The sequence below is a fragment of the Ovis aries genome, chromosome 18, assembly GCF_016772045.2.
Source record: "Ovis aries strain OAR_USU_Benz2616 breed Rambouillet chromosome 18, ARS-UI_Ramb_v3.0, whole genome shotgun sequence".
Lineage (NCBI taxonomy): Eukaryota > Metazoa > Chordata > Mammalia > Artiodactyla > Bovidae > Ovis > Ovis aries.
Genome location: NC_056071.1, coordinates 27,880,444 through 27,893,743, shown reverse-complemented (window position 1 = coordinate 27,893,743; position 13,300 = coordinate 27,880,444). Strand labels below are relative to the sequence as shown.

Sequence of the window (13,300 nt, the reverse complement as noted above, 5' to 3'; positions counted from 1 at the left end):
TCAACTATTTTGTTGGCTATTAGGTGTTTTTTTCAACAAAAACCTTGGCCTGAAATGTTTTTGTCTCAGCTAAGACACAGATAAGAAGCTCAGGTCTTCAATAAAAGTGTTTCTCTTAAATGGTTTCTAATTTCTGTTTTACTGAATATATTTTCTTTAAAAAACAGCCATTGATAGATTTTGACTCAATATCTAGAAGCTTTAATGCAAAGCAAAACCAAGTGAATGCCTTCTGTTCTTTTACTATGGAGAGTTGAGTGATCTATTCAATTCCCAAAAGAAAGTCAAGAGTAACAAAAGGAATTCCATCATCCACACCCTCTTTGACTTTTTAAGGAGTCCAAGTACCACCTTTGTCAGGTAAGAGAAAACTTATCTTTTGTCACTGAGTTGGGGGCAGTTATGGCCAAGAGGGTGGTTTGGGGGACCTGGAAGAGACCTACCTTCCAGCAGGTCTCTGGCCAGACCAGGTTCTGCCCCCGTAGACCGAACAAAGTCTGACAGGACTGCGTCCATATCAAGAGTCATAGGATCGTGCAGGAGGGCCGCCCAACACTCAGCCGAGGTGGGGTTTGGAAGCAGGCTAGAAACCATCCATCTGCAGGAGAGAACAGAGAGGCAATGTGATGGAAAGAAGAAACCAGTTCCGCTTGGTGTGACACATATCTGAGCCAGGGTGGGACAATGCCTGATTATTTGTGTGCAACAGTAAATAATAAAAGTCAGACTCAAATGCCATTCCCTTTGTAGGTGCCACAGGAGAGAGAAGGCATTCCCAGTTCAGTCTTCCTACCCTGAGCGCATGTTTAGTTGCTCAGTCATGTCCAATTCTTTGAGACCCCACGGACTGTGGCCCACCAGGCTCCTCTGTCCATGGGGTTTTCCAGGCAAGAATACTAGATTGGGTTGCCATTTCCTACTCCAGGGGAATCTTCTCAACTCAGGGGTCAAACCCACATCTCCTGCACTGGCAGGCAGATGCTTTACCTCTGAGCTATTGGGGAAGCCCACTTCCCATCTTAGATTATGTCAATTCCAGTGATAACCAACTGAAAAGAAGATAGACTTGGTTGTTCTAAAATAATCAAACACTTAATGAATCTTAGAGAGATTAACTGAGAGCTGCTAACATTTCCACTTGGACTGCAAGGAGATCCAACCAGTCCATTCTGAAGGAGATCAGCCCTGGGATTTCTTTGGAAGGAATGATGCTAAAGCTGAAACTCCAGTACTTTGGCCACCTCATGCGAAGAGTTGACTCATTGGAAAAGACTCTGATGCTGGGAGGGATTGGGGGCAGGAGGAGAAGGGGAGGACAGAGGATGAGATGGCTGGATGGCATCACTGACTCGATGGACATGAGTCTGAGTGAACTCTGGGAGTTGGTGATGGACAGGGAGGCCTGGCATGCTGTGATTCATGGGGTTGCAAAGAGTCGGACACGACTGAGCGACTGAACTGAACTGAACACTTCCACAAACGTAATTGTGTTGCTGCTATATTCTACCTACATCTTAAACAATGACCCATCCCCATGCCCACTTTAGTCCTTACTTGGCTCTTAGGAAATATTCCACATCAACCCAGAGATGGCAGAAATACTATGCTTGCTGAAGAGGATAAATCATTTGCCATTTTTCCAAGAGTTGTCATACTCACAAGAACAATCAATAAAATTCATAAAGATCTCAGATTTCCTAGCAGAATAATCCATTAGAGGAATAAAATGTCACCCTGTAGCTTGATCACAGGCTAACTGCACCAGGCAGTTGCTCGGGAGAAACAGACAGTACATGGCATGCGAGGGTGACTCCCACCAGTAAACTGGTAACACGGTCATGCCTGATAAAGCACAAATGGACCCTCTGTCTCCATCAAGAAGGGGTTGGCAAGTTACAGTCCACGACTTTGTGAATAACGTTTTATTGGAACCAGCCCTGCCCACTCCCTGTCATACTATCCGTGGTCATTTTTGCATGTGGCTGAGTCAAGCAGTTAAAACAGAAACTGTTAAGATCCACGGAACCAAACATATTTACTATCTGGACCTTCACAGAAAGTTTGCTAGGTATAAATGATGGAAAATATTATCCTGGTGAGCATCTAATTAATTTTGCAAGCCATGGGGGTGAGTTTAAATCCCATGCCACTGATGAGAATCCCATTTCTTTTTCACTTGGATGGGCTTTGCTCGAGCACTAGGTCTGTGCCGACTGCTGCTGCTTTAGAGCCAGAACTGCTGGCCTAATCCCCACCCCAGCTCGGCCCCTGTGGCAAGAGGTGACATGCTGTGTTACCTCTCTGAGTCCACCTGAGCATCTGTAAGACTTGGGGAAGAAAGCTCATCGAAGGTGCCAGGCCATGAGGATGGAGGAATAAGACAGTGGTGTCTGTGACGTCAGACACTCAGTGTCCCTACACCAGCTTGCACGTGGCTCTGACTGGGGTGTGATTTTTGGGTTGGTGTGGCTTGACAGTAAGAAAATGATTTGACCTAACGTATATGGTTCCAGTTAGGAGATTGCTGTCTTCCTTCTCTCCATGTACCAGGGCCTCGGCCAGGAGAGCCACTTCTTTGGTCACTTCCACCTGGAGGACAAAGCAGAAGATAAGAGTGTGTTACTCTCCTGACCGTCAGACAGAGGCTGAAGCTTTGCTTCGTGTCATAGGAGGTGCACCTAGGGCTCGGCGACTGTCTGAATCAGGCCTGTTTTCTCCTTGGGCACCTGCCTATCAGGTGGCCATCACCTCCCAAACATGGGGGCTTCTGCAAGGGGAGCAGTATCTCAAATTCCCTCTTGTAACCAGTACTTATATTTCAGAGAGTATCCTTTTCCCATCACAGACCTGTTTTCAACCTTAATAGTAAGCACCTCATCAATACATTGAATCTAGCATATTTTTAATTATTATAACATATATAACATGAAATCACCATTTTAACTATTTAAGAGTGCATTTCAGTGACATTAAATATGTTCTACATTATTATGCACCCATCATCACCACCATCATCTCTGGAACTTTTTCATGTTGTCCAATGGAAACTCTGCCCCATTAAACATGGACTCCCTCCCCCAGCCCCTGGAAACCATCGCTCTACTTTGTTTCTAAATTTGGCAGTACCAGGATCCTCTTAACAAATCACATAATATTTGTCCCCTGTTGACTGGTCTATTTTGCTCAGCATGGGGTCTTCCAAGGTGCATGTGTGCTGTAGCAAGTGTTGGGATTTCTTTCCATTTTAAGGCTCATCTTAGCTGGGGATGCTGTCAGAAAATGCCACAGATTGGATGGCTCAAACAAGGGACATGGATTTCTCATAGTTCTGGAGGCTGGCAAGTCTGAGATCAAGGTGCTAGTATCTTGTGAGATTTGGCATCTGGTGAGAGCCCATATTCTGGCTGCAGATGCCACCTTCTCCCTGGGTCCTCATGTGGCAAGGACACAAACAGCAGCATGGGGGCTCCATCCTCACAATCTCATCTAAACCCAATTACCTCCCGCTGGTTCGACCTCCTAATACCATCACATTGGGGGGTTAGGGTTTCAGCACCTGAATTTTGGGAGGATATACCATGCGGCCACAAAAAGGCTGAATAACATTCCACTGTATGGATAGACCACACCTTGTGTAGCCATTCATCCGTAGCTGCACACTTGGTTGGTTCCACCTTTGGGCCACTGCATGTAACTCAGCTTGCACCATTTCTACACTTACACCAAGGCCCTGTGCTGAGACCAGTGCTGTGATGAAGACTCATGCCACACCTCCTCCTCTGTGCCTTATCCTCTGCACAGACAGAAATTAAAGGGTGGACTTCAAAAGAACTTTTCACCACATTCAAGTATAAACATGGGTGCAGCAAGAGGTTAATGTGCATGTCCCCTGGAAGACTTCTTTCTTTCATTAAAAAACTATCATTTATTTATTTTCGGCTGTGCTGGGTCTTTGCTATCGGATGTGGGCTTTCTTTAGTTGCGGCGAGTGGGGGCTACTCCCTAGGCGCGGTGCACAGGTTTCTCCTGGTGGTATCTTCTCTTGTTGCAGAGCGTGGGCTCTAGGGCAAGTAGGCTCCAGTAGTTGCAGCATGGCCTTAGAATCTTCCTGGGTCAGGACTGAACCCACGTCCCCTGCACTGGCAGGCAGATTCTTAACCACTGGACCACTAGGGAAATCCAAGACTTATTTCTTAAATCTAATGCCCCCACCACACTGAGGCCCCACATTCAAGCACTGTGATGACACAGGAGGAGCCAGGCCAATGGGGACATGGGCTCCCAGCCATCTCAGCCATCATCACCCCTGCCCCCTCATGCTAATCCTCCAGAGAGCACTGCTGGGCCCCATGACCCACCCTTCATGGCCAAAGCACCCCTGGCCTGTCCTAACCCTGTGAGGACCAGGGAGGCCATGTCCAGGCTCTGCATCTTGGCCCCTGGACACAACTTCTCTGAGGGTCTTGCCTACTGTCCTGGGGACAGGGGCATGTCAAGCTCTTTCCACTGTGGCTTTGTCTTGGGAGAGGCAGTGCAGTCCAGGGACGGGGCTTGACCCTGGAATCAGCCTCTCTTGGTGCCAAAATAGCTCCATCACCACTCCTGTGAGGCCTCAGGTATACCACTTCAGTTTCCTCATTGGTGGATCAGAATCATAACAGTACCTCTTAGCTAGTCTAAAGTCTGAAAGAGTTAGTACATGAAACACACTGGCCCACAGGGCATGCTCAGTAAGTGTGAGCTATTATCCAACCTGTGATGATGAGGACCACCCTCGCCTGCCCAGGTCTCCACCAAGGAGCAGAACTGCCGCCTCTGGAAGCACTGAAGAGCTAGCCTGGATGGCAGAAGGGGTGCGTGCTGTCCTCAGCCAGTCCTGCTGGACAAACCAGAAAGCTTGCTAACTGATTACATGCAGGCATGCACCCAGACAGGTAGGTGCCTGCTCCCAGGAGCAACAGAGGCACCAAGTGCCCCCCATCCCGCCCCCTATCACTCTCAGACACAGGCAGGATGACCAACACCCTCTTTCCTAGCTGGACCTCAGTCCCTGAGTCCAGATGGATACAAAGGCCTGAAAATGCACAGTAGGACCCTGGGGAGAACCCGGGAGGGGGTTCAAGGTGACCATCCAAGCCCATCCCTGGGCTCTGTCCACTCCCTGCAAAATATAGGGCTTTGGCCAGAATATTCTGTTTCTGGCCAATCACTGCCCATGTTCCAAGCACCAGGCCCCTAGCTAGGCATTTTCCTAAAACCATGTTGGGGGACATGCTCTTTATTCTTGATAGGTATTAAAAAAATAATTTGTATGCTAATTTAAAAAATGTTATACATTTTAGCATAGGATATATTTATTTTTATTTATATTTATTATATGAAGTATATATTTGATTTACAATATTGTGTTAGTTTCATGTGTACAGTGAAGTGATTCAGATATATATACATATACTCTTTTTCAGATTCTTTTTCCTTTATAGGTTATTATAAGATATTGAGTACAGTTCCCTGTGCTACACAGTAGGCCCTTGTTATCTACTGAGTAGGTATTCTCATGATTCCTCTCTGTGCGTGAGGTGATGGAGGTTTGAGAAGGGAGAGCCAGGCAGTGCTGTTGAGATGTACCCTGGTCTTTCCCTTGGGCTGAGAGCTGTCCCCCACCCCTGACCTTCTCCTCCACAGGCAGACAGACTGGACCGACAGCTCTCCTGCTGGGAGCCTCTCAAGGGTCACTTGGAAGCCCAGAGCCCAGAGGTGCTTCCCATGCCCTTCTCTCTGGGCCCCTGCAGCCTGGCCTAGCCCCTCACACCCCTGGCTCCCTCCTTCCCTCCCTCCCAGGCCCCTGACTCCGCAAGGTCACAGTCCCGAGAGGGTGTTCTGCGCGCTCACAGGCGCTCTGGACTGCCTGCCACATATGGGGTGTCTCCTGTGTGGCTCAGTGTCCTGCTGACCCCTGATCAACCCTAGCCATGCTTGGTCCCAGCAGTGCTGCCTGAACCCCTGTGACAGCGTAAACTGTCATGCTACCTTCACCGGGACCCCAACCAGAGAAGACAGAAGCAACTGCCACAGAAGAGGTCCTCTTGACACACTGATTTCTCAGGCTCCCCCTTGCGTGTGCACACACACACACACAGGACTGTGGGTGTCACATGTGGAGGCTGGGGGCCTGGCTCATTCCATGCTTTGGGAAATAGGGCTAAAACTGCACTCTACTCCCATTTTATTACATATTAGGCTTTTGTTTCTTATTAAATCAGCAAGTTGATGTCAAGTTTAAATGATAAGCTCCTAAGGTTTATATAACCAATTAAAACAAACGACGGCCCAGCTTCCTAGAAAGCACTCCAAGCATTTGTCTCTTTGCTTGGGTAAGTTAAGTTTCATTACCTATGAGAATGTGGGCCAGTTTTGGATTTCACCCTGAGAACGCCCAAGGTTTTGAACCAACAAATGCACAACACCAAGAGTGAACCCTAACGGACATTATGGACTTTGGGTGATAAGGATGGGCTAGTGTCAGTTCATCGATTGTAACACACGTATTGTCCTGGTGTGGGATGCTGACAGTGGTGGAGGCCATGTGTGTGGGGACAGGAGTTACATGGTAGCAGCCCACACCTTCTGTTCAGCTTTGCTGTATACTTAAAACTGCTCTAAAAATTATCTATTAAAGGGTTTCATTTTACACATTGAAAGCACTGATGCAGATGGACTTGATCCTGGCGTATCAAGTGAGGAATAGATTCAATTTTAGCATTTTTCCTGTCTATCCAACTGTTTCAACACAACTTAAGAGCAAAACCTATGGAAGCCCTTCTAATCTCAGATGCTTTCACTGCTATATGGTATGTTTGCATTTGCAATTGGGTCTATTTCTGTATTTTTCTGTTTAAATTATGCCTTGGCTATTGTTTAGTCACCATGTCATGTCCAACTTTTTTGTGATCCCAATGACTATAGACCACCAGTCACCTCTGTTCCTGGGATTTCCCAGGCAAGTTACTGAAGTGGGTTGCCATTACCTTCTCCGGGGATCTTCTCAACCCAGGGATCTAACCCATATCTCCTGCATAGGTAGGTGGGTTCTTTACCACTGAGCCACCAGGGAACCCCATATTTATGCCTAGGTATCCATAAAGGGTATCTTTTTTTCCAATATGTGTGTAAACTGGTTATCATATTTCTAAACAAAACTATTGACTTCTGGCTGTTAAATTTATATCCTGCTCTTTTACTAAGTTCTTAATTAGTGTTTGTAGAAATTTATCCATTGGGTCTTTTCCCCCTTATTTTTCATTTTGCTAGATATACAATCACATCCTATGCAAACAGAGATTGTCTTACTCTGTTTTTTCAGGTTTTAAGCCTTTTTCTTCTCTTGCCTGACTGAACTAATTCAATGTACTATTAACTATTCATAGAGGTAATGGGCATTTTTGCTTTTCTCCTAACTTTAGTAGAATTGCCACACTGAGTAAGATGCTGGCTATTGACTTTTGGGCTATACACATATTTGTACACACGTTTAGAAAGTATCCATATGCCTTATTGAGTAGCTTTATTATGGATGGATGTTGACTTTCACATAATTTTTTCTTAATATCTATTAAATATAATGAATTCTATTAATTAACTTCTAATATTAAACTTTACTCATACTTCTAGAATAAATAAATCTTCAATCATTTGTTGGTATTTCTCTTCCTATGTGCTTTTTTCTTCAGTTCGCTAGTTTTTATTTAAAACTATTTTCATATGAATGCATTAACGTGATATACAGCTTTTATTTTTATGTGCAATCTTTTGTGTAAATTTGACAGTTTTATGGTTACCATCCTACACACAGAGCTTGCCTTCTTTCTCGACTCTCTCGCAGTGCCCTAAGTAGCGCTGGAGTCACCTGAGATTTAAGTGTCAGATAGATATTCCCTGTGAATCAACTGATTCCTGACGCTTCTTTTCAAGGAAACCCTTTACAACTTCCCCTATTTATCTTTCCCTGTGGAAATTACTGTTTAGACTTTCTGTAGGATTCAACTGTGTTAGACTGTATTTTACTACAGATTTACCCATTTCATCTTGGCTTTCCAATTTATTTGAAAGGAGCTGGACAATGAAAAACATTCTTCCCATGGGTGTATATTCTCTCTATAGCTAAACGAGGAAAATAACTACGATTTGTCAAGGGCCCAGGATGACAGTGAGTATACTAAGTACTTTACAGGTGGGTTAACTCTCATTCAGACAACAACTCCACGAGGCAAGTGGTTCTGTTCCATTTTACTGAAGATCAGAGAGCTCAGTAGCAGAGTAATGACTCCCACAAAGACCCACTTAGACCTAAGATCGCTATTCACCAACCCTTTATAATGCTATGGGGTCTTCAGACATTCCGAGGTCCAAATGTCCAGCACCTTTAAAACACAGCACATGCATCAATGCATGATCAGAAGCAAAATATTTCCTTAGTAGACACTCAGTCATACATTTTAATGATTTTTCTCCTAGGATGGAAAGATGGAAAAAAGTCTCTCCTAAAACTTATATTTTTGCTAATAGTACTAAGTGTAGGATCTATTGAGGTTTTCTATTGTGTGCATGAAAATGATACATTAATAGGTTAAATCTCTAAAAATCTTCAACAGTTCTTAGTATGGGAACAGATGTATAGCTATCATCACACTCAAGGCTCACCAACCCCAAAGAGTTACAGACTGTTCTTTCCATGCTGCTTCCTACCTTGAACTCACATTAAGAGAAGACAATTAGAGAATATACAAGGAATAATAATCACTCATTTTGAAGATAATACTTAAACATGGAAGTAAAGTTTTAAGGCCATAAGACGTGGCAGTATTTATTCTCACTTGTAGAGGACAGTAATATCCGTGGAACTGTGGAAGGAATGATCACCTTCTAAGGGCACGTGGATGTCAGAGCATTATCCTTGAAAATCTCCAGCAGAGCTTCCCTGCACAATTCAAGCCTTCAGCACTGGAATGCTTGCAAGATTCTCTTGCTTTAAAGGATTTATGCTTTTACTGTCCAGGCTCACAAATCTAGCTGTTACACAGGCATAAAATGTATGTCTGAACCAGACCAGTGTGCCATCAACAAGGTTTTAAAAAGATCTAAACAACTCATTAATCAGGTTTATACTTCCCCTGTTGATTTCAATCATTTTATCCAGGTCTTCTGGGAAAAGGTGTACCTGCTAACAAGTTAAGAGAGTCTTAAAAATAAAAGCCTAAAGGGTTAGGCTCTTTCCATGGTCTCACTGACATGAAAGGAACACTTCAAGTATGTGAGTAGGTCCTGGGCTGCCACTGCTGACCTACGTGCCTCCTCGTCTCTCTCTGTGAGGGCTGTCCTGAAGGTCAGGGTTCCTATTTTTTTGCACTAACATCACCAAAGTTGGAATATACCAGATGTCAAATAAATCTGTTGAGTGAACAAATAAAACAGAAATACTAAATCCAAGTTCCTACTCCATCTGATGGGTATACATGAAAATAACCATTATTCAACTTATACTGGTATAAATGCAATATGATTTATTTAAAAAAAATTAGGATACTAGAAAGGGTAAGTTCCTTCTGCCTGGCAGAATGAAAAAGGCCGAATGTAGGATGAGTTTTTGAGGATTTAGGAAGGCTGAATAGAAGACATTCCAAGCTGGAAGGACACTATAAGCACAGGCCAAAAGGCAAAACACATTTTTAAGTTTCTGGGTCCAGGGATACCAGAAGCAGGAGAGCTGTGGGCATGGTGACTACACGTAAAGGTCAGAGTCAGACCTGTGGGCTGAAGGTAAGAAGCTAGATTCTAACATGAGGCCAGCGGGAAACCACTGGGAATTTCTTAGTAGAGAATGGACATGTACTGTGCTAGGAAAACAAAGACACAAAGATTTGGTAACAGTGAAAGATGGATCAAGAATGTAGAAAGAAATAGCAAAGTGCTCATTCATGTTCTTGTTGCCTACTCCATACCTACTCACCTACCACTGGCAAATTCTTGGTTTATCAGGTTGCAGTGCAGAACCGTTGATATTTGGAGACCGATAATATTCCTAGTACTGGGTAATGAATCCAAGTGGTTCAGAGTTGGTCACTGAAATCTCCCCTCCTTGAACTCAGATTCACCAACCCGGATGCAGCTGCACTGAATGATCCAGGTCTATGTGATAGGAGACAGGAGTCGACCGTGTTGAGTTGATGGGAAAGCCGTTGCTTCCCTGACAGAAGGGGTCAGGCTTAACTGACACAGTCCTTTCCCACTGGCTTTCTTCCTCCTTTCTGCCTTAGGCAAGGAAATACCATCTCCAAGTATATCTGCCATCTTCGGTCTTTGAGAAAGCCAGAGGATGACCCAACATGCAGGTTGGTGGGGTAACAAGTCCAATCCTGATGGTATCACTGAACTTTGCCCAGGCCCTAGACGTCACCTCTCTGGACTTCCCATCATTCTTCTCATATAAATACCTATCAGTTCTAGCCAAGTAAGTCAAATGCTTGGTGACTTATAGCTGAACTTAGATTCCTAGTTGCTACATGAAGGGAGAATAATTCAGATGTCAAAATTAGAAAAGAAAGAAAAGAAAAGAGAAAAAGTCATGGGCTAATGTCATTTATAAACATGGATGAAAATCTTAAACAGTGAATCCAACTGTAGAAAAAGACAGAGAAAGACAAAGGACTCTGGAGCCCTAGCCCCAGTAGGATAATGGAGATAAGGGTACAGGGAGGTTCAGGAGGCAGGAAGGCAGTCCTGGGGATTCACGGAGTTGCCATCACTGAAATGCTTACCCCAGACTCATGAGAGAGGAGAAAAATTTCCCTCCTACTAAATTCCCTATTATTTCTTCTCTCTGTTACTAACAGCCAAACATGATCCTAATGCGAGTATGCTATATTAACACTCTCCAGAAGAAAAAACATATGATCATCTCAAAAGATGCCAAAAAGCTCACATCATTCATTATACAACTCAAAATGAACCAGGAATAGAAGAAAACTTCCTTTACTTATTAAAGGGTATTCCAAACTTATAACAATTATCCTATCTAATAATACAAACTTTAGAAGCAGTGCCATCCAAATTTAGAACAAGCCCACGACCAAGTCTTAGAACAAAGAAGAACATTTTAAACGGCTGGAACAAGACCAACATTTAAAAAAATCAATACTTTTTTTTTACATACCAACATTAGCCAATTAATCACTTTTATAAAAAACAAAAGATCTGCTTCATTAAAAGTTTCTATAATTAACTAGGGTTCACACATCAAACATGAAATAAATTTTCTGTTTGGACAGAAAACAATATTTAAGGCGAGAAAGAAAACTAAAAGGATGGGAAGACTATTTTTAAGATTCTAATTCATACCATAACTTCAGTACCACCAGAACAGACCTGTTATGGAATATGACAGTTTCTAAAACACAGAAGAATAAAGAAGCAAGAAATTCCAAAGCACTTTTGATAAAGATCAAAGTGGATTCAGAAGTCTGTTCTATCACACATCAAACATAAAAGAACTGTGATTAAAGTAGTGTGGAAAGGGGCAGACAGAGAGACCAGTGAGAGGATGGAAAATGTGTGTGTTTATGTGTGTATAAAAGAGATTGAGAGGGAAAGAGAGAGGTGAATAAGAAAGAGGAAGGGGTGGGAGGGGAGAGATAGGGAGGCGGAGGAAGAGAGGAAGAAGAACAGGAAGCAGAGGAAGAAGGGAGAGAGAGGGAAAAGGAGGAGGAGAGGGAAGGAGGAGGGGGAGAGGTGAGATGGGCGGGGGGAGGAAGGGAGAGAGAGCTCTCCATGCTACCCACACTGCACTGACTGACAGATGGCAAAAAGTAAAACTGTACTGTGTTAAAGCACCAGAGTTTGGGGGACGATTGTTGTAGCATTTAGCCTGTCCTGACTCATACAGAAAGCCTTCTTAAAATACAAAAAGCAAAAGCCATCATAGAAAAATCTGATGAAATGAATAACAGCAAAAGTGCCAAATCAATAACTAAACTTTTGAATGAAAAAACAAATCCTGCAAAAACTTCAAAGTTAGACAGAACAGGAGAAAATTTTGGAAAATGTATAATGAACAAGGAACTGACATTCAGAATAGAAAATGAACATATCCAAATAATTAAAGATTCACAGAACAAGAAAAAAAATTGGCAAATCATATGAATGTGAAGTTTATAGGAAGCCCACACGACAAATCAGTATATGGAAAGATAATCAACCTTAGTAACAATGAAGGGAATACAAATTTAACCATAAGATATCCATTAACCATGCCCACCCAACCCCTACTCCACAGATAGGCTCCTCAAAAAATTAAGTTTGGAGGGTCCTGAAGATGGCATGGGAAGTGGAGTGCATCTCTCTCCATGGATGCATCAGGAATATGTCTTCAGATGTAGAAGATCTCACAGAGCACCAGCTAAGAGTTGGCAGGTGTCCCTGACCACTGGAAAAGAATATATAAAGCCATGCAAAACTCAGTAGGATGAAGAAGGAAGAGAAAAAGAGGAGGAGAGTGAGCGGGGCTGGATCTGCACCTGGGGACTGAGGGAGCTGAAATCTCCACGTCAGGGCAATCAGTTGGGACAGAGGGGAAGCACTTGAGGCTGTCGGAGAGTGAAATAGCTGATCTCTGATACTCTGAATGGAGTGAGAACCACACAGACAGTCCATGCCGTGGCCCTACGTACCTTGCACAGTGACACAACTCACTGCTGGCAGCAGGGGTGTAGGGAATGGAGAGCAATTCCAGGGTGAGGACTGCTGTTGACTATGGGGAGATGGGCTGAGGTGATGGGAGACAGGGAATTGTGGCGGGGAATGCCTTTGGAGGGAAGCCTGGCAGCTATACAGGCAGGGCGTGACTGCTGAGTCACGTGCAGGGGATAGAGCCATCACTGCAGGCTTTCTCTTCCCACTTACTGGCGCCAACAGCTGACCAACAGAGAAAGACCAACAGAGAGGGTGGCCCTTTGAGTGCCTGCTGCACCAAGCTACAGAGAAGGACCAGCCAGGGAGGCCCTTTGAATGCCAGCTACCAGAGACTAGTTTTCTAAAAGCGCCGTATCTTCTACACCTGTGGCTGCTGGCTTCATGGTGCACCTGGTGCCCTGGGGTCTCTGTGATCAAAGCAGCCATGCCACCTCTATGCTCGGCCCTCACTGGGGCAGAGTTTCAGAGGCTGGGGAAAAGCCCTAATAGTGCGATATCTCCCACACCGATGGCTATCAGCTTCCCTGCAAATCTGGCACTAACAGGGGCTCTGTGA

At 44.2% G+C, this 13,300-nt stretch overlaps 1 protein-coding gene across 2 annotated transcripts in view; it reads right to left on the bottom strand.

Annotated features, from left to right (window-relative positions):
- OTUD7A (OTU deubiquitinase 7A) overlaps window positions 1–13,300 on the bottom strand; it is a 388,394-nt gene that overhangs the window by 170,481 nt on the left and 204,613 nt on the right. Inside the window, exons 3-4 of one of the 2 annotated variants that reach the window (XM_060401687.1) lie at window positions 2,298–2,589; window positions 444–598 (exon numbers count right to left, since the gene is read on the bottom strand). In XM_060401687.1, coding sequence (XP_060257670.1) covers window positions 444–594 — 151 coding nt within the window. In that variant the 5' untranslated portion in view covers window positions 595–598; window positions 2,298–2,589. The remainder of the gene's footprint in view (window positions 1–443; window positions 599–2,297; window positions 2,590–13,300) is intronic. The other variant, XM_042235175.2, reaches the window with a different exon arrangement.